The 26181-nt window shown below is 40.2% G+C and overlaps 1 protein-coding gene across 2 annotated transcripts in view; it reads right to left on the reverse strand.

Annotated features, from left to right (window-relative positions):
* The window catches only part of DPYD (dihydropyrimidine dehydrogenase), a 646680-nt gene that overhangs the window by 601075 nt on the left and 19424 nt on the right, over window positions 1-26181 (reverse strand). For both annotated transcript variants that reach the window (XM_087719294.1, XM_087719293.1), the window contains exon 2: window positions 4297-4407. In XM_087719294.1, the coding sequence (XP_087575420.1) occupies window positions 4297-4316 (20 nt within the window). In that variant the 5' untranslated portion in view covers window positions 4317-4407. The remainder of the gene's footprint in view (window positions 1-4296; window positions 4408-26181) is intronic.

Genomic DNA, 26181 nt, shown 5'->3' on the forward strand with positions numbered 1-26181 from the left:
ATACGGTGCTCAACTTTCTTTTTGCCAATTGGGGCCGCAATACTGGCGGATGTCTCTGCAATCAAACAAGACACAGACTTCAACGGATAATTAGAACTGTAGAAAAAACAATTACTACTAACCTGACTTTCATTGAGGACCTGTATACTGCACAAGTCAAAAAGAGGGCTGTGAAAATATCTACAGACCCCTCACATCCTGGACATAAATTGTTTCAACTTCTACCCTCAAAACGACGCTATAGGGCACTGCACACCAGAACAACTAGACACAAGGACAGTTTTTTTCCCCAAATGCCATCACTCTGCTAAACAACTAATTCCCAGAAGACTGTCAAACTGTTTACTAAGACTATATTACTATTATTCTTCTCATCCTTCCTATTACCTATCTCCTCCCACTCGTGACTATAGCCTTGTTGCTTGTATCTCTACGATTTGTATTGTTTTATTTCTTTTGTAGTATGATTTGATTGCTTATTTAGTATCACTATCATTGTTGTATCTTATGATTTTTAATAAATATATATTTTTCTTTTTATGTACACTGAGAGCATCTGCACCAAAGACAAATTCCTTGGGTGTCCAATCACACTTTGCCAATAAAGAATTCTATTCTATTCTATTCCATTCTACACACACACACACACAAACACACACACACACAGAGACAAATATATATACAGTATATAATACACACACACAAATATATATACATACATACATACATATACATATATGTACATACATACAAACAAAATATATATATACAGTATATAATATACACATTATATATATACATATATGTACATATATGTATACATATATGCACATATATGTATATGTATGTATATACACATATACACATATACACATATACACATATACACATATACACATATACACATATACACATATACACATATACACATATACACATATACACATATACACATATACACATATACACATATACACATATACACATATACACATATACACATATACACATATATACATATATACATATATACACACACATACATTTGTGTTGTATTTGTGCTGATAAATAAATAAAGGGAGACTAGTATAGATCTATTTCAAGCTATTTAGCTCTCATCAGCTAGCCATACTCTTACTGGGATTCGAACCTGTGCTATCAGGTTATCAGCACAAATACAACACAAATGTAACAAAAGGCAACAGTAAAAATATTGGGTTTCTGTCTGGATGGTCTCTTGTGACGAGCTGATGGACAGAGAATGGAAGTAGTGAACTTTCTCCCATATTTGGCCATACTGGGAGTTGTAACTCTAAATAGACACACATACATACATACATACACACACACACACACACACACACACACATACGTATACACACACACACACATTCCCCTGGCTCAGCTGATAAGAGAGGAGAGCTTGTGGCTTAGAGGTTCTTATAATTGCCTAACATGTAAAATAGCCCAGGTTCAAATCCCAGAAAGGGTATGGCTAGCTGATGAGAGCTAAATAGCTTGAAATAGATCTATACTAGTCTCTCTTCATTTATTTATCAGCAAAAAAAAATCAATACACATATACATATATATCTTGTATATACTTAGATATAATTGCATATACTTATTTAAAAATATAAGTGTATATAAAAGTATATATAAGCGATCTCAACATACATGAAAAGATAACTTGCATATTGCTCCATTGGGAATCCACAAGTAATAGGGAAATTATGGCTTTTTGTTCCTGGACAACTGCCATCATTTCTCACTATGAGCTTTTTAGCTTGGGATACTGGGAATTGTAGTTCAGTGACATATTTCTCTATTTCTGAATTGAGACTGTCCTTGAACAATGGGCCATTTTCTGTAAATTAGGTCAACTTCTGTTAGCCCTATTCAGGCAGACTAGACAAAAAGCACAACCAGGACTGGCTCTATTGTTATTGTAAGGTTATTTAACATAATCTTGCAAAATTAAAAGCATTTATCCCTTTTCTTTTATTGTCCAGAAAACTATATTCAGAAATGTTTTCCACACTTCTGCGAGCAAATTATCTTTTACATGCCAGTTGTATTGAATTGGAAGACACCACATCGCCAACCCTTTGAAGTAGCAAGGAGAAGAAACAAGACCAGAAAGGGTTTCAAGAATGTTTTTTTATTTTTACAGGATATTATAACAGAATCTTGAAAGTCTCTTATCATGTCTTATATACAAAATAAAATTAAGATTTTTGTTGTTGTTGTTTCTTTCATGTGATTTCTTCTTCTTCAGGACTTAGTAATCTTTTCTCAAACTCTTCAACATTTTGTTCATTTCTTTTCCACTCCTGGTGCCTGACCATCATTCTATTCCAACATTTGCCCAATCAAGGTAGACTTGGTGTAATTCTAGGGCAGGAGTTCCCAAACCTCAATCTGTGGACCGGTACCCGGCCACGCCATGCCAGAAATGAGGCGACACAAACAAGTGAAGCCCCATCCATGGGATACAGGCAGCACATGAAACCATACCCCCTCCAGTCCCTGGAAAAACATATCTCCATGGAACCAGTCGCTGGTGCCCAAAAGGATGGGGGCCGTTGTTCTAAGGCAGTGACAGCTACTAATGGAATGCTGGCAGTGTGCCAATCTTGCTGAATGAATGAATGAATGAATGAATGAATGAATGAATGAATGAATGAATGAATGAATGAATTGAAATGAATGAATGAACAGACACACACATTCCAAAAAGATCCATGCTGGGTTTACAATATCAAGCATAAGACATAAGTAAACATCATCCTATATTTCTATCAACATATTCCTTCACAGGAATTACTTTAAACTCTACTGAGATTATAAAATCCTTATAGAATACTCTTGGGGATTAGTTTGCCTTCTGATAAGGATAATTTGTGATTGGCCATGCAATGCTCGGGCAGACATATTGTAAATAGGCACCCATTACATGCTCTCAAAATTTGTGAATGTACCCATACAATCAAGGGTGCGTTCCAATATACTAAAAGTATCACCCAGTAGGATTTGAGATAGATTTTTGTTTTCGCTCTTAATTACCATATTTCAATTTAAATATGTTCTGGAAAGGAAATGTTTATGTTAATATACTGCGCAAAGTTTATTTATTTATTTTTATGCCTCCACAGCAGTATGACTGCAAATGGCTCATTAAATCATTCATAGCTTCTTTCGTCACTCCCACCAGAGCTAACAAGCCTGAGGCATTATTTCAAAATCAACAATCCCTGCCACATTGTTTTATTCATTTTGTTAGATTTATATCCTACCTTTCCTCCATGAGCTCAAGGCAGCTTACATGGGAATTTCCTTCATTTTTATACCCACAACAGCAATTCTGTTAAGTAGGTTTGGGATGAAAGAGAATGATTCAGCCAAAATCACGCAGTGAGTTCCTAGGTTTTAAGTGAACTTGAACCGGGATTTTCCTGGTTCAAAAGTTCTTCACCGCTACACCACATGGCTTTTCATAACACACCTAAATCTGTTTTGATTTGAGCTAACAGATCTCTACCACTTATAATGGTGTTCAAAAAAGGAAAAAGGGAATGGAAAAAGGAATTGTAAGCAGCAAATTAGATGCCACTCCTTCTGTCTTTTCAAGATTGATACTCAGGGAAGCAACATCCTTTTTTTTCTCTGTCCTAAAATGTCCAAGATTGGAAACCGGAATATTTCAGAATATTTGTTTTCCTTCCCTTCAGATGTGTAGCTAGGACAAAAGCACATCAGTTTCCAAGGATATCCAGACATAAAAGCTTGCATGAAACTGAATTTTATCCTATTTTCAATCTATATTTATTACAATTATTTATGTCCAGCCTAGCAGGCTAACAGAATAATCAAAACAGTTGTAAATAAAACCACAATAGACGCTCTTTTAAATCAAGCAGATGCTAATATCTCCAAAAAGAGAAAAAGGAAAGCCTTTTTTCTCTGTCTTCCAGAATCCTTTATGTGAGGCATTTAGTGCAAGGAAGCTGCAGGATAGTGGAGAGGCCAGATCTGCTAGTTGTCATGTTCCCTTCTATCCTATTGATTTGACAGGGCGTAAGTTCATTAAACCTCAAGTTGCCATGTCATTTGAGCCATTAAAAAAAAAACAGATAGAAAAATCTCTCCAAAGCAAGCAAGATTACAAATCACAGTTTGGGAAATAAAGAACACAATGTTTGCTTACTGATATACAATTACTGCAATCTAGTGTACAATTAAGGAACTCAGCCTTCACCCAGATCCAAAGTTAATAATAATAGTTGTTATACTTACTGAACAGTTTTTATCTGCATTCCTTTTCCAGTGTTTTTTCTCCACTTTCTTTGCTGCAGTTGAATTCAAAGATGCATGAGTTTGTATACGAGGGTTGAGAGCTAAAATATTCTGCAGATATTAAAAAGAGAGAGAGAGATGTTTCCTTTTTAAAAAAAGTGAAAAGCATAGAAAGAAACAATTAAACACTTCTGCTTACAAAACTTCAAAGCTCCCAGCTTCTGTTTGTTTAAAAAGAAGAAATTTAGCAATGTAAAGTAGATGTTTGAGTCAATTATATTAACATGATTTCCTATTAATCTATTAAACTATGAATGTTCCCTAGCCTTTCTTACACAAATGAGGATTCTATTCGAGTAAAAATTAAGAATTATATTGCTTTGCCAGAATAAAATTAGATCGCTGCAATTATTCTTTTTAAATTTCCTCTCATAATTTAAATTTCATATACTTACAATATATGCACGTTCTGTGAGTGAAACATTGCCTATAACACTACCTATAATTTGCAGATAACATCAATGTGGGGGGGGGGAATTGTTAGCACTTTAGAAGATAGACTCAAGATTCAGGAGGACCTTGATAGATTTGAACGCTGGGCCTTTTTGAACAAAATGCATTTCAGTGGCGAGAACTGCACTTAGGCAAGAAAACAGAATCTACAATAAATGGTACCTGCTCCAATAGTAGTGTCTATGAGACAGATTTAGGTGTTCTAGTGGACCATCACTTAAGTATGGGCCAGGGTGGGTTTCAACCAGTTCGCGGCGGTCCCTGCGAACCGGTTGGTCGGCGAACCCAGAAGTAAGTAACTTCCGGGAACGGCGAAGGGCCCACCCGCGCGCCCGCGTGCCCGCGCGCGCTCCTTACCCGGTTTTGACGAGTTCTATGCTTCCACACATGCGCAGGACGCATACAGCGCCTGCGCGATCCTCCAGGAGCAGCTGGAGCATCGCATAGACGCTAGTATGCATGCGTGCGCCGCACACGTGCATGCACACGCCACACGCGCCACACGCGTGCGCGAGGATGCCGTTGGAACGGGGTGAGAAACCCACCCCTGGTATGGGCCAACAGTGTGCTGCAGCTGCCAGAAATGCCAATGCACTCATAGGCTGCATCAAGGGATAGTATCAAGATCTAATACTGTTTTATACTGCACTAGTGAGATCACACTTGGAATACTGCACCCAGTTCTGGTCACCATGATACAAAAAAGATGCTGAGTACCCTAGCAAGAGTACAGAGAAGAGCAGCAAGGAGATTAAGGAGTCTAGAGGCTAAACCGTACAAGGAACAGTTAAGAGAACTCGGTATGTCTAGACTAACGAAGAGAAGATTAGGGGTGAGCGGTCTTCCAATACTCTAGGGCTATCACCGAAAATAGGAGGTTGACTTATTCTCCAAAGCACCTGAGAGCAGCACAAGAAGTAACAAGTGGAAGGTCATTAAAGAGAGATCCAACCTAGAACCAAGGAGAAATTTCCTGACAAGAAAAAACAATCAATCAGCGTAATGGCTTGTCTCCTAAAGTTGTGGGTCAATGGAGATTTTCAAGAAGAGATTAGACAACCATATGTGCAGAATGATATAAGGTAACCTACTTGAGCAGAGGGTTGGAGTAGAAGACCTCCAAGGTCCCTTCCAACCCTATGATTCTACTTTCAGCACCAGTTTTACAACACTGTTCTAAAGGCTTTGCACTGTGCCTCTCCCATTAAGGCAGACAGTTCAGCTGAAAGTTATCAAAATGCTGTACAATAGTTCCCATCTATTTAAAGAGCCTTTTACAACCCAGAATAGAGAAGTGTGCCATTGGAAATACTTATTAAATGCTGAAGACTTCACGCCTATTATCAGCCTACTCAGTATGATGCCCTGCAGTGTGGGAACATGCCAATTTTTGTTCAATATTCTGAACATGTTCGAAAAAAATGTTCCATGTTTGGTGGTTTGTTAATTTGTTTTGTTGATTTGGTACATTTGTTGGTACATTTGTCAACTGACTGACCAACCTTCAATTTGCCTTCAAGTCAATGTCTTCGCGACCTCCAGGAGGATCTGTCCCAGATATTCCAATGTTGTATATTTTAATGTTTGCGTATTTAATGTAATTTATTTACTTTTTATTTTCTGATATTGTACTGTGCACTACCCATAATGCCTTTTTGAGGAGAGGGGCAGTCTAGAAGTGCTAAATATAAAAAAATAAAATAAATAAATAAATATATTACAGTGTTATCTGCATCTAGTTCTGATACTCATCCACAACCAAAGAAGCTTGACCAGAGCTGGCTTGAAGAAGAGAAATCTAGGTCCACCCAGCAAGATGATGATGATGATGATGATGATTTGTTGTATACCTGTTTAGACTAGATTCGGCATCTTTATCCGCCTATCAAGTTATTATACTTATAGTTCATTGCACAGTCAGCCAGGAGTTCAATCTGAATTTAGCATTTTTGTCTACCTATCAAGTCCTTCTCAAGGGATAAGCAGATGTGGATGTTTTTAGTGTTAAAGGTATTGTCATAGGATGTAAGTTTTTCTGAATAAAGCTGCTTTTGCAATTGACTTATGGTGATTTTATCAGTGCCAATGTAACCTTTATTTTTATTTTTCTAAAATCCAAATGATCTTTATATACAGTAAGTCTAGCTATTGTTACCATTTATGTTTCCTTTCTGTTACATCTAAAATTTAGCCTTTCTTACTTATGTTACAGGATTATGATATTGCTAAAACCTTCAACTGGTTCTCTGTATTATAACATACTTCGTATAAATTTGTTCATTTATATAACCCAAAATGATAACTTCGTAGCCTAAAATTCCATAAAGTCATATGCAATCTTATAAAAAAAATTAATATATTCTTTAAAAAGCTGACCTTGTAACACATTTAATGTAAAGCAGGAGAAGGAGGAGGCGAGGAGGAGGGAAAGGAAGAAGAGGAGGAAGAAGGAGGAGGGGAGGGGAAGGAGGGGGAGGGGAGTTTCTTGGCAAAGCATTAGACATTCCCAGTCATTTTAAGCTCTGAATTCTGGAATGAGTATTTCATAGTGTTTTCATTTTAAGTCTTGAATTGTTCTAGGTATCATTCAAGGAGAAAAATGTGGTATTTTTCTCCAAACCCAATACATGCAAAATAAAATTCTGTTTACGATTAAGAACATTGCCCATTTGCAAAGGAAATGATTTCAGAAAAAAAGGACAACATGAAAATTGTGGCAGGCAGTGGCTTACAGAACAATCCTTCCCAAAATGAGAATTTTCATTTTCCAAACCTACAGTAAGTTCTTATCCTTGTATTGAAAAGATAATGTTTGCAAGATTGAGAGTAATCCCTTACTAAAAGCTCATAATCAAAAAGAATGGGTCCATCAAGCCTACCTATTCCTTTTCTTATTCGTCGAAGAGCAAAACTTAAAATATTTAGGTACCACTGCCTTGCAGTTCTGTTTCATTTTCTTGCTCCAATACACTGGACACATTTGTAAATGTCCTTTTACCTAAAGCAAAATTTAGAAGTTATTTAGGGTGGGCAGCACTGGTTTAGAAGAAGGCAATTTGTATCCTTCACAAATTAGCTTCTGTGAGGTAAAGATTCCCCTTACACATCTGTATTCCCAACTCTAGGGGGCCAGGTGGGCAGCATGACTAAATGCCGAAGGCGTGCGGAACCCTGTTACCTTCCTACAAAAGGTGGTTCCTATTTTTCTACTTGCATTTTTCTACATTCTTTCAAACTGCTAGGTTGGCAGAAGCTGGGACAAGTAACGGGAGCTCACTCCTTTACGCAGCGCTAGGGATTCGATCTGTCAAACTGCTGACCTTTCTGATCGACAAGCTCAGCGCCTTAGCCATCGAGCCACCGCGTCCCTTTACGCGTCTGTACTAGAAGCTAAGTAGATAGAAAACAAGTTATACCAAATACACTATTTGTCCACCTAATCTAATCTTTCCAATAGTTGATAAGCTAGCACTTGTCGAGATGATAAGGATGTCAACCTCCCTCAACCCCAATCAGCAGGTAAGACATGTTGTGGGTTTTTTAAAAAATCCAGGTGACGCAAAAACTAATTACTTTTGGTCAACATTAATGACCATCCAAGAGTTCTTTCTTGCTGGAAGAACAGGGGATGACATTGTGTCTCAGTGTGAAATGCCACTGTGCTCATCATCTTGAATTGAGATGGCAGGTACCTCACATAAATAAATAAATCTTCATCATAAATTAGCGTGGGAGAGAAGTTAATAAAAAAAAGGAAAAAAGCAATCTTACCAAATGTAAGATAAACATGACAAAACATGCAGCGCATTTTATTTCAAGGAAGAGAAACTGCCTCCTACAGTAACAGGCACAGAATCACATGTTCATCGCATCAAACAAACATGGCTTTCATATGGTCTATGAAAACATTCTGTAAGTGGTTTACTAAATGTGAAGCTACAAAATGCTTAAAACAAAACCCAAGGCCACTGAGCCTGCCACACTGCAGTGATAGCATCTGACAGAGCACCTTAGCTCATTATAAATAATTGCTTTCATAAAGTGTATCTGAATTCTGAAACTGCATATTAAAAGCTGGGTGGCGGAGGAAGGAGAAAACTATGAGAACGGTATTCATTTGTTAAGGAAATGCTACTCACTCATCTGCTCCAGACATTACTTCCATAGTGTGGCTTCCGAAATGTCTTCATAAAAACAGTTTCCACGCGTTGCCATTTGTTCCCAATACACTGCAGTGCATAATACCATTCTAATGCATTCTCCCAAAAATATTTATTTTTCCATTAATTTTATGAAATATTTGCAATGCATTTCAACGTTATTTTCACAGGAGCCGAGGTGGCACAGTGGTTAGGGTGCAGTACTGCAGGCCACTTTAGCTGACTGTGATCTGCAGTTCAGCGGTTCAAATCTCACCGGCTCAAGGTCGACTCAGCCTTCCATCCTTCCGAGGTGGGTGAAATGAGGACCCGGACTGTGGGGGCGATTTGCTGACTCACTTTGCTAAAAAAATTGTAAACCGCTTAGAGAGGGCTGAAAGCCCTATGAAGCGGTATATAAGTCAAATAAATAAATAAATAAAATAAATAAACTTGACTAAAAAAAAAAAGTCACTCACACTTCAGAGTTCTAATGGCACCATTCTTCCTGGCCCAAAACCAGCCTGATTATATAAGGAGATGACCAGGAATGGCCAGAGGCACAAATGAAGCCTATAACTCCCAAGTTATTAAAAGTCAGTACAGTGTTTGGCAGAAATCACTGGAATGTTACCATGTTCTATTAGAAGTGCGAAGTGAAGGAAGAGCCTTTGCAAGCGAAGGAGGCAAACACAGGGATGGGGAGGGGGCCTGTTGGAGGTATGCGTGAATTCCAATTTCGTTCAAAACATCATGCCGTTTAAATAAAATATATCAAATGCAGAAACAGATCAATTCAAAGCTATTGCCCCATTAGCTTTTCCTTGCATTCAAGCCTTTCCTCTTCAGACAAAAAAATATAATTGAATTATACCAGTATAAGCTGAATACATGCATTTCCCTCCCCCCACCCCAAGATCTTTCTCAATATTCCTGAGCCCATTTCAGCCAAAGCTTTTGTTCTACCCTTTCATCGCTTTGTTTTTTCTATTTTATTTATTTAGTTAGTTTTCATATTCTTTGAACCACCCATCTCCCTCAGGGGCGTTCTGTATTGCTAGATAATGTATTTTAAAACTCCTGTGTCTTGTGATGGTGATCTTGCATATTTATTTCAGCTTCTTTCTTTTTTAAGTATAGAGTGTTTCAAAAAAGGTAAGATCAATGAAATCAATATTGTCTGCTTTTCTTTTCTTTGGACTACATCTAAGGGTTTCACTGGTATGATACCGACCCTGCCACGAGCCTAAGAATTGTATCATGAAAAAAGTTAAGTATATTTATTCAATCCCAGATAGATTTCTGTAATCTTAAATCAGTTACTGAAAAGTTAGTGGTCTACAGATTTCATTTACAGGGCAAGTCAATGTTAAAATTTAATCAGCATTAACTAGACTGAAAGGTTTGGTTGGGTTTGGGATTTGCGGATGCGAGGGGAGCTCAGTACTACAACTGCCTAGAACAGTGATGGTGAACCTTTTTCGCCTTGGGTGCTAAAAGAGCGTGCGCGTGCGCTTGCATGCCCACCCCCATAATTTAAACCCCTGCACCGTGCCCCCTGCGCATGTGCACGTGACTCCCCCTACCACTGCCGCACATATGCGCGTACAGATTTCTTGGGACCTGGGGGGGTTCCAACCACCGTGCCCCCTGCGCATGTGCACGTGACTCCGCCTCCCACTGCCGCACGCATGCGCGCACAGCTTTTTTTGAACCTGGGGAGAGCGAACGGGCTTCCGGTTTGAGCATTGGGCTTTTTTTTGCTATCTGGAGGGCGAAAAATAGAAGGTGAATTTTAAGTATAATATGCTAAATCATATCCACATACATAACCACAAAGAAAATTCTCTTGTTAATGGATACCACATAGGGGTTATTGTCTCTGGTTTTACAGTATTACTTTGAATTCCATTTCTCCCTTTCCTTTATCATGTTCTTCCACTCCCTCCTTAAGTAGATATGGCCGAAGCAGAGGTGGATTCCTACCAGTTCGCACCTATTCGGTAGAACCGGTTCGTCAAATCTACCGAACCGGTTAGAAGAGGTTCCACCAGTGGACCCGGAAAGCAGGCCACACCTACAGAAGAGGTTCCAAATTTTTTTGAAACCCACCACTGGTCCTTGGATATGATTATTCTACACTATCATGCACATATTTATAAAACTCAGTGCCTCTGTGAAAGGTAAGGATGACGACTGCGTTTGTGGTGCAATCAGAACGTTGCGTGTGTTGAAGTTGTTTTAACGCAAACCAAAGACGCCTTTTAAAAAACAAGTTTACATCATATTCTTATGCATGCCAGTGCTGTGTGTGAGGTAATTAAGGTGGTTCTGACAAGTGTCGTCGGCATCTTCATATCTGGTCACATGGGCGGCAAGGAGCTCCCATCCGGTCACATGGGTGGCAAGCCACTCCCACAAAGGAGGCCACACCCACAGAGTAGGTTCGAACAATTTTTGAAACCCACCCCTGGGCTGAAGGTTAGGCAAAAGATACACATGCCACTTGCTTTTAATGGTTAAATGTTAATCTAAATACCAAACAAAAATGTTAGGGCCTTGCAACTTCATAAAATAAACGTAAATGAGAATAAAGCAATTTGAAAGCTATCTTTTTAATAGAAAGGATGAGCTTGCTTCGTTCTGAATCCTTCCTAGAAGCTAGGTTTTTATTCTTTCGGGCAATCGCTCACCTTTCTCATTCATTCCCCATTTATGTTTTACTGATATTTCTTCTTTCCAGCAACAACTATAGAAAATCCTGACTTCGCTATCTGCTTGTTCAGGCAGAACAAGAACAAATTCTGACAGTGATTGAGTTTGCACACCCAAAGTGGGACTCCTGACAGAGCACATCCAGAGTTGTACTCGGACAAGCTAGCTGCCATCTTCTCCGAGAAGAGTAGGAGCAAATTCTGACAGCCAGCCATGTTTTGGGGTCTGTGCATCTATACCCAGAGCCCTGTTACAATGCTGATCCAGACTTCCCTCTCTATTCTATATGCTGACAGCCAGTTCCTCCAGCCAGAGAAGGAATAAATTCTGGCAATAATCCAGCTGTCAATGCACAAGCCATGACATTTGTACATTGAAAGCAGAGCCCAGTCAGACCTCACTCTAGTCTTTGCTTAGAGAAGCCAGCTGTCAGCTTGACCAGGAAAAGTAGCAATAAGTTCTGGCAACCATCCTGTTTTGCATGTGGAAGCATCCCACCAAATTGTGATACCCTCCCCCCACTCTAATTAACTTATGACCTTCTGGTGGCCGTAAACTACCACTTGAAAACCTCTGGGTTATGTTATAATAAATATATTTGATATCTTGGGCCCACATTTCTAAATATATAAAAAATGTAGTTCGCACCAGCTGTTAAAGCATTAATTACTCCTTAATTATATTAGTTTTCTGAATTGTACAATGCAGTCCTTCAATCCAAATGATGCACAAAAAGAATGTTGGTCCTTACTTGAATTTTGCTTTTCAGTAGAATAGAGGGTGGGGCTATGCCTGCATTTGTCACAGCCTGATTGGCCCAAAGACTGAGGGAAATTTCTTTTAATATCCTCCTTTCTCTGTTGGCTCTCAGTTCCTCAAAGTCGCATGACCACACATACGTTGAAAAACAAACAAACGAATGAGAGACACCTCCACCCAACTGTCCTTCACCCGCACTAATTATCTACGTGCAAATTAACTGGGGTGTAGCCCCTCCCTCTATTCTACTGAAAAGCAACATTCAGGTAAGGATCAATGTCACGTTCTGAGCATGCGCTAAAATAAAGAGTTTAAGCGGGAAGCGCTCGACACCCAATTGGCTGATCGTTTGACAGCTCCTGTATAAAAAGGGAGCTGTCCAAACGAGCAGCGCGCATTCCTATCTAAAGCCGGTTCTGAATTGTTAGCCTGTACTTGTTAGGGAATAAAATTTGTTAGCCTTTATTCCCGTCTCCGCCTCAGTTCTTCTGGCTACCCACAGGTCCTTGGTACACACCAATCAACATTCTTTTTCTAATAGAATCGAGGGAGGGGCTATGCCTGGGACATACCCAAGCTCAGTCCCATGGAGGGAAGATTAAGACCCCGGGAGAGGGGCTGTCGCCACCTTCTTGAGGACCCAGAGCCCAAAGGACGCCTCCGCAGATGTGAAGGTATCCAGGCGATAGTGCCGGATAAAGGGGGTTGGGGACGACCAGACGGCCTCCCGGTAAATGTCCTAGAACGGGGCCCTAGTGGCCCATGCTGCCGTGGTGGTGGCACTTCGAGTGGAGTGGGCCATAATCCCCGAGGGGGGAGATTGGGCCAAGGACTCATATGCCATGGAGATGGCCTGTCGCAGCCACCTGCTTATAGTGGCGGATGAAACCCTGGCCCCCAAGGAGCCGGGCTGAAAGGAAATGAATAGGGCCTCAGATCTGCAGATACCTGATGTGCACCTAAGATAGATGCGCAGGGCACGTTGGATGTCTAAACGATGTCAAAGGCGTTCCCTCTCGTGTGAGGGAGCAGGATAGAAATGTAAAAGAATGACCTCTTGCACTCAGGTGAATTTCTGTCATGGGCAATAGATCACTTTTGGGGAAATTGATGGAAAACACCAGGGACTGCAAGGTCTGGACAGTCCCTGGTGGGGAGTATGCCTGCACGAGCACATCGTCCAGGGAGCATTGGAGTCTCACCGATGTGGAGCGTAGGTGAGCTGCCAATCCCGCCAAGAGCTTTGTGAACGGACCAATCAGGCTGTGATAAACCCAGGCGTAGCCCCTCCCTCGTCATTGCCAACTTGGCATTCTTTAGAATTAGACTTCATTCAAGGATCTTTGGGTGGGATCACTCTCAAAGTATCACATAGGTAGTCCCTCATTTGGAAACTGCCTCATTTAGCAAACAATCGAATTAATGATAGTCATGAAAAAGCAACTTTACAACCAATCTTCTCATTTATGACCTTTACAGGTCTGTAAAGCCGAAGTAAAATCATAAGCACAGTTGCTCTTTCTCTTAGTGACCGGATCACTTAACAACCATGTTGCCAGTCCCATTTATAGTTGCTAAACAAGTATTAACTGGGTTACTTTAAGCTTATTTGATATACTGAGCCTATCCTGTCTGGGAACCATTCTCCTTTCAGGTAATTGGAGTCTTATGTATATCTCATAAACTCAGTGGTGGGTTTCAAAAATTGTTCGAACCTACTCTGTGGGTGTGGCCTCCTTTGTGGGAGTGGCTTTCCGCCCATGTGACCAGATGGGAGTGGCTTGCTGCCCATGTGACCAGATATGAAGATGCCGACGACACTTGTCAGAACCACCTTAAATTACCTCACACACAGCACTGGCATGCATAAGAATAGGATGGAAACTTGTTTTTTAAAAGGCATCTTTGGTTTGCGTTAAAACAACTTCAACACACGCAATGTTCTGATTGCACCACAAACGCAGTAGTCATCCTTACCTTTCACAGAGGCACTGAGTTTTATAAGTATGAGCGTGATAGTGTAGAATAATCATATCCAAGGACCAGTGGTGGGTTTCAAAACATTTTGGAACCTCTTCTGTAGGTGTGGCCTGCTTTCCGTGTCCACTGGTGGAACCTCTTCTAACCAGTTCGGTAGATTTGACGAACCGGTTCTACCGAATAGGTGCGAACTGGTAGGAATCCACCTCTGCATAAACTCCTATCTTATGTATGTATCAGTAGGGATAAATTATATTGAGAGTAGAAAATAAATGTTTCACAGTGGAAATATGTAGCATGCTCTTAATTTTCCTTTAGAAACATTGATATATAAATATAGAATTGGGACACCTCCAAATTTTAGAAAGAAATTCATTTCTCTTAGATATTTTCTGAATATCCTCAGCTTTAAATGAATTCTTGTAAGCGTTAAATGAATTAAGGGAGAAAAACCCCATATAAATGACTTCTCCATCCCTGACCAATAAACTGTCCTTTTGAATGCTGGTTGGGATGTACACAGGTCCAACACATTTGGAGAGCAACTTTTTAGGATAGTCACTGTCTATGCAAAAAAAAAACTAAAGAAATTGCAACACAAAGAATGGTTGAAGACAGAAGTAAAAGGAACAAGAATGGGCCAAATCAGCAGTTTAAAAAAAAACAACAACACCTGAAGCTGTGTTCAGTTTTTTACTTTTAATACTTCTTTTTCTTTCAGATCTGTGGCAATGTAATTTTTTTTAAAGTTCTCTAACATCAAACGTATGACATCTCAGAACACTCTCCGTGCAAAATGTCATAAGCAGCACAGATCAGCAATGAAGCAGTCCCTGCCACTAGGGAACACAAAGACAATTCCCTTGTTTCTCCAATATTCAGTAATTACAGGATATAATCTTTGAGAAATGTAGTCTGTCTCTCTCTCTCTCTCTCTCTTTGTGTGTGTGTATGAAAGAGAGAGAATGAAAAATGCTTCTTGGTGAGAATAGATTTATTAGTGTAAATTATATGAGAGAATCATACTAATTTAAGGTGTTTGTTTAAATTGTGTAAACTGTGAGTTATTATGGAAAAAAAATCATACTAATTTAAGATATTTTATTTAAATATTCATACAAGACCTTCATTCAAGAACCCCCAGCTTCAAGAATGGACATTGAAAGTAACAAACCTAACAGAGATGGCTAAAATATCTGCATATCTCAAGGATCACTCAAACGAGAGATATAAACTGGAGTGGAGAAGATGGATTGACTATACTCAAAATAAATATGGGACTAAGAAATTTCAGACAGCTTATGACTAAAGAAACAAGGAATGATATAATTTGTTTAGAGCTAGCCTAGCAAAGAGGAGTTAAAGCTCAAATGAAAGATGATATTAACTTTTTTTTAAGTTTATTTTAGAATGTTTTTGTTAAAGATCTATACCCTGTATTGGTTCTGGGAAGTCCGGGGGGGGGAGGTTGGGGGGGTTGGGGGGAGGAGGGTGGCGGGGAGGGAAGTAAATATTTGTAAAAGTTTTTTTTTTTTTCAAAATTTCCATTAAAAAAAAAGAACCCCAGCAGAAACACTTAAATATATTTCACTAGAGCTCCCCGTGGAGATTCAGACCCTCACCACCCTCCAGGCTTTCGACAAAGCCCTTAAAACCTGGCTGTTCCGACAGGCCTGGGACTGATGAGTTCCTGTCCCCGCTCGAATGGTGTGCCTGTTGAGTTGTTTTTAAAATTGTGGTATTGTTTGTCTATGTCTTTTTTTCCCCCTATTTGTATCCCCTATTCCCCCCCCCCCTGACTTGGGTTGTGAGCCGCCCTGAGTCCCTTCTGGGAAAAGGGCGGCATAGAAATATAATAAATTCAATTCAATTCAATTCAAAGGGTTGGTTGGCTTGCATAAATTGAGATTTTTGGAATAGGTCATAGTTGGTGTCATCTCTTTGCTGAACTTGGTTTATCTGCAAAAAAGCCAAGTGAGTTTGGAATTGGTCAGTACTTAGGTAAAAGACTTTGAAGAAATCCCAGGATTCTGGGATAGTCTGGGAAATTGGGGAAAAAAACCATTAGTAAATAAGGCAACACCCTTCTGTATTTGTGTCAAGCAAAAAGCATATGTAGTCAACAAAAAATTGAGTTCAAAACAGACTTGGTCTTTTACTTATTTCTTATTCAGAAATATTTTCACTTAGCCAAGTTGATTTGGGTTATTATCTGAGCTGAAGCCTATGCGAATGAAATGTATTTTTAAATATTATAAAATAAATACATCCCTCAAATAAAATTACAAGATGTGTTTCCTAGGCAGCATCCTGGAGATATTTTTAATTGGAACAAAAATAGAGAATCCTTCATTTTTTCACAGCGGATAAATTTAATGGTGAGAGCCAGTTCAGTGTAATGGTTAAAGGCATCTGGCTAGTTACTGAGAGATCACGAGTTCTAGTTCTGCCTTGGGCACAAAGTGACCTGGGTGACCAGAGGGCCAGTCACTTTCTCTCAGCCTTAGGAAGGAGGCAATGGAAAACCACTTTTGAAAAACCTTGCCAAGAAAACTGTAAGGGCTTATTTAAGAACTGGGTAAGACTGAAAGAGACAGGGAGGGAGGGAAGGAGGGAAGGAGGGAGGGAGGGAGGGAGGGATTGCGATTTAATCCATTTATGTCTGAAAAAATAAAACCAAAAGAATTTCCAAAAAAGAGTTTAATAACAAATTAAATGTATATAAAGTATTAGGTTGCCAGTATTTATCATTCTTCGACAACTTTCACTGTTCTTTTATTCATTCCTTTTAAAATAAACAGAAAAGCCCCTATGGAAGTCTTTTTAAAAAGCATATAGCATACAAAACTATTTTTTGCTTTTCCAAGAATTACAGATAGATTGTTTTATACATCTGCACACGCTCGCCCTGTTTTGAAGACTGTGTACCAATTCAGTCAAAGGTTTCCATTTATTACATTGCTTCCAGTGATATTTAATATTTATATACAGTTATCGTGCTTTCTACATTAGTACAGAGGTACCAGGGCATTTTGTTGCTCACCTGCCATAATGACAGAGGGAGAGGAGTTGATTACATGAAACCCCCATATGCTCTAAAAGCAGATGTGAAGAGATTATTACAAGACTGCCAGAAGCAATCATACCAAAAAGAAAAAAGAAAAAACTAGGTATGTACTACTAAACTATCCAGATAGCATTGTGCTATGCAAGTGAAAATCCTGGGACAAGTCATATAACTATAATTGCCAGAAATATGGTCAGCAGGTATCTGGACCTAATAACCTCTGTGATCCCACTATAGGTTCACTTTTAATGGAAGAGAGTTATCGGCAGTCTCCCTTCTACCAGAACTTTATTATAATGGCATCTGTTCTGGGCCTTTCACCAAAGCAAGGTTTTAACCTGTTTGTAGGATGAAGGTGGAAGACTTCAAATGAATTTCTGAATATATTAAGACCTCTGCATGCATTAAAAGTGAATTGAATTGAATTGAATTGAATTTTATTATTTGTATTCCGCCCTTCTCCGGGAGGGACTCAGGGCGGCGAACAACTCAAAAGGGGAAAAGGGGAACATAGAACAAAATACAAATAATTAAAATAAGCAAGAATCACACGACCACACAAGTCAAGAGGGGAGGGGAACTCATCAACCCCAGGCCTGCCGGCAAAGTCAGGTTTTGATGGCTTTTCGGAAGGCCTGGAGAGAGGTGAGGGTCCGAATCCCTGCGGGAAGTTCGTTCCAGAGGGCCGGAGCTGCCACAGAGAAGGCCCTCCCCCGGGTAGTAGCCAGATGGCATTGGCTAGTAGACGGAACCCGGAGGAGGCCAACCCTGTGTGATCTAATGGGTGTTTGGGAGGTAATTGGCAGCAGGCGGTCGCTCAAGTGCAGGCAACAACATTTTAGTGTTTCTCCCTTGGCTTCTAATACATAACTCAAGTTCCCCAAGTGCCCATCCACTTGGATAGATTTAATTCATATGTATGTATGTATGTATGTATGTATGTATGTATGTATGTATGTATGTGTATGTTTTATTTGTGCTGATAAATAAATAAAGGGAAACTAGTATAGATCTATTTCAAGCTATTTAGCTCTCATCAGCTAGCCATACCCTTACTGGGATTCAAACCTGAGCTATATTACATATTAGGCAGACGGCTTAGCCATTAAGCCACAGGCTCTGATCCGTTGTCAGCTGAGCCAGGGAGAAAGGTATATATTTAAAGGCATACCAGGGGTTGTGACTTTAAATATATACCTTTCTCCCTGGCTCAGCTGATAACGGATCAGAGCCTGTGGCTTAATGGCTAAGACGTCTGCCTTATATGTAATATAGCCCAGGTTCGAATCCCAGTAAGGGTATGGCTAGCTGATGAGAGCTAAATAGCTTGAAATAGATCTATACTAATCTCCCTTTATTTATTTATCAGCACAAATGCAACACAAATGTAACAAAGGCAACAGTAAAAATAATGGCTTTCTGTCTGGATGGTCTCCTAGGGTGAGCCGATAGACAGAGAAAGGAAGCAGTATGCTTCCTCCCATATTTGGCCATACCAGGGGTTGTGACACAAATATGTATGTATGTATGTATGTATGTATGTACGTACGTACGTACGTACGTACGTCTGTCTGTCTGTCTGTCTGTCTGTCTATCTGAATGATACAACTATCAAAACTAATTTGAATAGCTATTAATTTGTTCTATTATCAGAATTAGTATATATCTGAATTCAAACTGTTAGGGAACATGATAAAAAGGTTGATATCATTCCTAGGTACTACTTGTCGTTTTCCCATAAACTTCTTGAGGAACAGAATGTTTTGAACTATCTTTCAAAGTTTACCAACTCATGCAAGCTTTTAAAATCATCTTCTATCCAGGAATATGTCATGATTTATTATGTTTATACCGTCTTTCCTAGAAGTACTCCAAATGAACTACCAGCATCAGCAATGTACCAGTATTCTGTATCAGGTAAAAGAGGTTCACTAATCAAAACAAAAAACCAACAAGCAAAAAACCCTAGTTTGGTTTCCGAAACGATTCTCAAGAGTCACTTGCTTAAAAATCAAGGTTGTGTTGTCCTAGTGGTTCTTTCTCTTGCTGCACAGATTCTGTGTACTTCCAGCTACATTTCATTCCCCCAGTAGCTAAGTCCAACAATTATTTTAATCACTTAAGGTCAAATTCCTGCCAGCCATTAATGGAATTCATCTGCTCCAGCAGGTTCAGATTTACTGGTTTGTATTCCTAGCCAGAAACTGATGATCCAATTTCTATTTTATACTAAAATCTCTTCTGACAGGAATATCATTCTTCACCATGCAGCATTCTAGATCAGAAAAACAGGTATATTTCATAGTTACATGCCACCATGGGGACTCTGGTAGCATTTACAAGGACTCATAAAACAATAAAAATTTGCAACAACTCCCTATAAGCACTTTTTATTTCAACATATGGAACAAATCCCAATGATTATTTAAATCACTTAAGATCAAATTCTTGCCAGCCATAAATGGCATTTCATCTACTCCAGCAGGCTCAGATTTTTATATGTAAAACTGATCAAGCTACATGCTCATAATATGCAACTTACTGCAACTCAGATGGATATGCAGCTTTTAGAATGAATTTTAAAAATGGGTCACGTTACAACACTTCAGGAGGTTGTGGGAGAAAACATGTCCCTGGAGTTTAAATAGGACAATGCAGTACATTCAAGGCTATCAGCCAGAGGTGGGTTCCTACCAGTTCGCACCTATTCAGTAGAACCGGTTCGTCAAATCTACCGAACCGGTTAGAAGAGGTTCCACCAGTGGACCCGGAAACCAGGCCACACCTACAGAAGAGGTTCCAAAGTTTTTTTGAAACCCACCACTGGTCCTTGGATATGATTATTCTACACTATCATGCTCATATTTATAAAACTCAGTGCCTTTGTGAAAGGGAAGGATGACTACCGCGTTTGTGGTGCAATCAGAACATTGTGTGTGTTGAAGTTGTTTTAATGCAAACCAAAGATGCCTTTTAAAAAACAAGTTTACATCATATTCTTATGCATGCCAGTGCTGTGTGTTAGGTAATTTAAGGTGGTTGTGACAAGTGTCGTCGGCATCTTCGTATCCGGTCACATGGGCGGCAAGCCACTCCCATCCGGTCACATGGGTGGCAAGCCACTCCCACAAAGGAGGCCACACCCACAGAGTAGGTTCGAACAATTTTTGAAACCCACCACTGCTATCAGCATATTCATTCATTCACACACACCATCAAACGACTTCAGCTGACTGCAGTTCGGCTGTTCAAATCTCTCCGGCTCAGGGTTGACTCAGCCTTTCATCCTTCTGAGGTGGGTGAAATGAGGACCCGGATTGTTGTTGGGGGCAATATGCTGACTCTGTAAACCGCTTAGAGAGGGCTGAAAGCCCTATGAAGCGGTATATAAGTCTAACTGCTATTGCTAAACTGTTCTAGGAGCTATTACAAAAGTGGCACTGGCACAAGCCTAAAAAAAACTGTGAGAAGATATAGACTGCGACAAGGCATTGGGACAAATACTTTTATTACTATTCATACTGCCTACCACAAAAGAGAAATAAGACTGAATATTCTTTGGACTCCAGCAGGCACGCCTGCAGCTAGAGAAAAAAATTATACAGGGCTTGTATAATCTAGACTAGGATCCATTTATTCTTGTTCCCGATGCAGCAAATCTCACCATGCCGTCTTGGCAGCCCTCAGCTGATTGAAACAGACTCCAGTGTATCTCAAACCAACTGCCCAGTACAGATACAGCCTGAGGCAGCTTCATGCCTGCTGTTGTCCTCTGTCATCCTTCTCTTACTAACTGATAGCTAGAATGCCTGAGGCAGCCTCAGTTGTTCTTCTGAAGCCTTCCTCTTCTTTGTGCCAAGCCCGGTGGGTTCTGGTCTGCTTTCAACAACCTTTTCATTTTAATATTAAGATCCCTGGTAAGATTCTAGTCATAACGAAACAAAAATAATGAAGAATAAAATAAAAAACAATGATGGAAATGCAAAAAAACATCCCCATTATAACTGCCACCCATCTTGTGAAAGAGAAGATTTTTTGCAAACGATCGAGCCATTTGCCAATCAGGAAGGAAATCAGAAAGTGTCCTGATAACAAATGTTATTAAAGGCATAAGATTTCAAGTGCTTTGTTAAAAGGCCTAAGCTCACAAAAGCTGGTATTCTAATACAATTTGTTAGTCAGAAAAAAGGGGTTACCAGATTTCTGGCTTTTTAGCTTTTTGCCACCATAAACCAACACAGCCCGTGTTGCGTCCTCTTGACGCAGCCGGCAGCCAAGCCACGCCTTGCAGAAGGCTGATTGGTCCTGGCACGGCTGCCGGCCGGTGGGAGCATTGCGGTCTCCACATTGGCCGCCCGCCTGACAGCTATCAGTATAAATAGCTGTCAGGCGGCGCTGTCCAGCGCCCGTGTTCTAAACTTGCTGTTCGTCTTACTGCTGTTAATAAAGGTCAGTTATTTACCTCAGCGCCTCCTCGTACTTAAAACCCTCCTTGTACAAAACTACCAAGAACACATTTTCAGACATGGCAGCTCAAAAGTCTAGATTTATAGTCACAGTGTGGTAGAGGCATCCTCAGTTTTGGGCAGAACTACTTCAACTGGCGGAGAGATTTACGGGAGTTTGCTTCCTCTTTTTAATCAAAATAATGAAATTACAAGGCAGCAATGAACAATTCTATTTGCTTGGCATATGAGGATTCTTTTTTTTTTTTAATTCTCCCATGCACTTCCCCCATACTTTCTGCCAGATCAAATGCTTGCCAAAACCTGCACTGGGCTGAAGAAGAATGTGTAACATGGCTTAGTCCTGTAATAAAAAGGTATTAAACTATATGCTAATAAAGGGGAGGGAGGTTGCTAGGCAACTCTGTGAAATATGGGGGGGGGGGAGAGGCGATAGCTTTTGTTTTCAACTTGGCTGTTGCTAAAGGGTTAAACAAACAAAGCCTGCTCATTTTCTCCTGAACTGTTTTAAGTGAAGATACTGAAATATTCCAAATGTAACATATGAGGTCCCAAGAACACGGGTTAATTTACATAAAACACCACCCCAGGTTGATGAACAAACATGAGGCTATTTGAATGTCACAGCATTAGACTTGGAGACTATTCAAACATTACAACCTCAACAGAGAGGCCGCCAGAAAGGGACCGGGAAAGTGGAAGAGGCAACATGAAGCTACACATAAAACAAGTCTTAAGATTTAAAATATATTGCAGCATTGATTCACCTCCATGGCTGTACAAAGAACCAACAGCCATGTATGGTGCTGAGATGGAGAATTAATAATAGCTAAACCCAGCTTTGGCTAAGATTCAGTTAGATACAATACTGCCAGACCAAAGTACTCGTGGCAGTATCCAAATGGTAAAAACATTTTTTTCCTTTTAAAATTATTCTTTGGTTCTCTGAACCTCCTAAAAATATACTCAACAGCCTTAAATCACAGGACGTGTCCTTTCTTCAGTTGTTTCTGAGGGCAAATTACAGATTAGGCCTCCTCCGAATCCCATCTACTGGCCAATGCTGACTGGCAACCACCCGGAGGAGGGCCTTCTCTGTGGCTGCTCCGGCCCTTTGGAACGAGCTCCCCGTGGAGATTCGGACCCTCACCACCCTCCAGGCCTTCCGCAAAGCCCTTAAAACCTGGCTGTTCCGACAGGCCTGGGGCTAATGAGTTTTTGCCCCCCCCCCCTCGAATGGTATGGTTGTTGAGTGTTTTAAATTGTGGTATTGTTTTTGTTCGTGTTCTTTTTTTCTTATTTGTACCCCCCCCCTTTGACTTGGTTGTGAGCCGCCCTGAGTCCCTCCGGGGAATAGGGCGGCATAGAAATATAATAAACTCAACTCAACTCAACTCAAATGTGGGTATCCGTATATTTCACACAAAGCAAAAAGGTGATTGCTACACTACTTGCAGGTGTGTCCCTCCTATTCACACATTCACAGGTGAATAACATAAGCAAGATGTTTCAAATATAGAGCAATGAATACTTAACTTTTAAGTTGTGATGGCCCATGCTACGTGATGCCATTCAGGAAAAAAATAAATCCTGTTCTACTTTATTATTCATTTTGATGAAAGAAACTTTCCTTTCAAACTTCTTTCAAGAGAAAAATGTTGCTGAAATTATTATGAGTAAAGATACCAGCCTTATTTTTTTTAATTTACATGGTAATTTAGGGATGACAATGAAGGTGAATATCCTGGGGATCTCCCCATACAATCTCCAGTTGTCTTGGCAATCTCTCATTTCCTGGCCTTCAATGAAATCTCAAAGGAAGGCATCATAAGGTATTTTTTTCTAAGAGAGCATCCACAACCTGGGAAGCACAGGAAACTTGGAAAGTATCCAAGTGTTGGAAATATATTGAACAAAAATAAGATCACAAGCAATATCTACCTTTTGCTGCTTCAAACTACAAAGTAAACTTGATAGCACCACCAAGAGATAACAAAAAAAGTAGTTAAATTTAACAAAACTTTCTCCACGTGGAAGGGAAAAACCAGCTGGAGTGAGTTTCAAACTAATTGTGAACTACCTAACTGGTTGTATTCTTTTCATCTTTACATCCCTCTGAAATTCTTCCAACAGGGCAACTAGAAGAAATAAGGGCTTACTTGAGAACTAGAAAACTGGGACTTGGGGGGGAAAAACCCTTATAAATCAAACCAGTGGTTCTTAAATTTATGAAGACCATGGAACGCCAAGCAACAGACTTATTCATTACTACTGTAATAGTCCTACAATTCTTCCGAAGGCACTCTTTGGAAATTTTCTTCCAATAAAAAAGCAAGAAAGAATGATTCGGGCAGAAAGAAGCAATTAAAATCTTTCCTCCCAGTACATGAGGGCAGCAGATATTGAAAGCAGCAAAGATTTCTAGACTATGGTGGAACACTTTTTTCAACGTCCTTGGAGAACTGGGAACAATAAGATAAGTTGGCAAGGAATTATAGGTGAAGGTGTCAAAAGTATTTTATTTCTTTTCAGCGCCTTTATGCTCAGTTCTGTCATTGTAACTCTGCCCCTATTTTGTTTCTACTTCATTCTGCCTCTTTGCAAAGTCATGATTGCTAGATTTTATAGGTAGATCTAGTCAAAAGATCAAATCCTAGTGATCTTCATCAAAGAGACACATGATTTGATTTGATTTGATTTGATTTATTGCATTTCTATGCCGCCCTATTCCCACAGGGACTCAGGGCGGCTCACAAACCAAAGTAAGGGGGGGAGATACAAACAGGAGGAAAACAACGGACAAACAACTACAACAATTTAAAAACAATCAACAAGCATACAATTCGAGCGGGGACGGGAACTCGTCAGCCCAGGCCTATTGGAACAGCCAGGTTTTAAGGGCTTTGCGGAAAGCCTGAAAGGTGGTGAGGGTCCGAATCTCCACGGGGAGCTCGTTCCAAAGGGCCGGAGCAGCCACCGAGAAGGCCCTCCTCCGGGTGGTAGCCAATCGGCATTGGCCGGTAGATGGAATTCGGAGGAGGCCTAGTCTGTGGGATCTAATAGGTCTATTGGAGGTAATTGGCAGTGGAGCACTGGCCCAAACAACTAGCTTTCAGTGTCACAGTCTCAGATGGCTCAGCATTAAACTAGGTGAGGGTATGAAAACCTGGCCAAGAATGAGTGAGAGCTTCAGGTTCCATGTTTGAGATGGCGACATCTGGTATCTAGAACAAGGCTAAAGTTTGTTGCAGGTACTGAGTACACCAAGATAAATAAGTACCACTTCAGTGGAAAGGTAACAGCACTCTGTGGCATCATGCTGGCCACATAACCATGGAAACGTCTTCTGACAGCACTGGCTCAATGGCCTTGAAACAGAGATAATCACTACTCCATATAGTGGACAATGACTAGTGGAGTAAAATATAAAGGGACTCCTTTAACTTTACTATCCTACTTAATCTGTCAGTGAGAGTCTACATCATTTGAAGCACAGAGGGTGGGGGATCTTGCACAACAGAATTGTGAAAATCTTTGTTAAGATATTTTAACAAGGTCACCATTCACCAGGATCCCACATTTTACACGTTTGTCTTAAGTGACAAATGATGGTTAGATGCTAAAGACATTTCTATCGTAACCAAGAGACAATTCAAAGATACGTTGCTTTGAATTATTCTGAATTACTTTCCCAATGAACTCGGGGAGTTAAAGCAAGGTGCCACGACTTTCCATTCAAGGTTGAATTAAATTGAATTGAAAGTTTATTTATAGGCCGCCCTTTTCCCTGGGGGGACTCAGGGCGGCTTACAACTCATGGGGAAGGGGATACAAACAATGAGACATAAGAACAATACATAATTAAAAAGAACACAACATTCATACCATTCGGGTGGGGGTGGGTTAAATCTTTAGCCCCAGGCCTGACGGGATAGCCAGATTTTAAGGGCTGTGCGGAAGGTCTGGAGGGTGGTAAGGGTACGAATCTCCACGGGGAGATCGTTCCAAAGGGTCGGAGCTACTACCGAGAAGGCTCTCCTCCGCGTAGTTGCCAGTCAACACTGACTGGCAGATGGGATTCGGAGGAGGCCTAATCTGTGTGATCTAATTGGTCGCGAGGAGGTAATTGGCAGGAGGCGGTCTCTCAAGTATCCATACTATACTTGGTTATACTACATAACCAGCTATAGCACTGGTTATGATGACATCTGAAAATCTCCTTGTCAAAAATACGCACAGCACTGCT

This window comes from Thamnophis sirtalis, unplaced genomic scaffold (assembly GCF_051295495.1).
Source record: "Thamnophis sirtalis isolate CommonGarterSnake01/CBP01778 unplaced genomic scaffold, rThaSir2_p1.2 scaffold_7, whole genome shotgun sequence".
In the NCBI taxonomy this organism is placed as follows: Eukaryota; Metazoa; Chordata; class Lepidosauria; order Squamata; family Natricidae; genus Thamnophis; species Thamnophis sirtalis.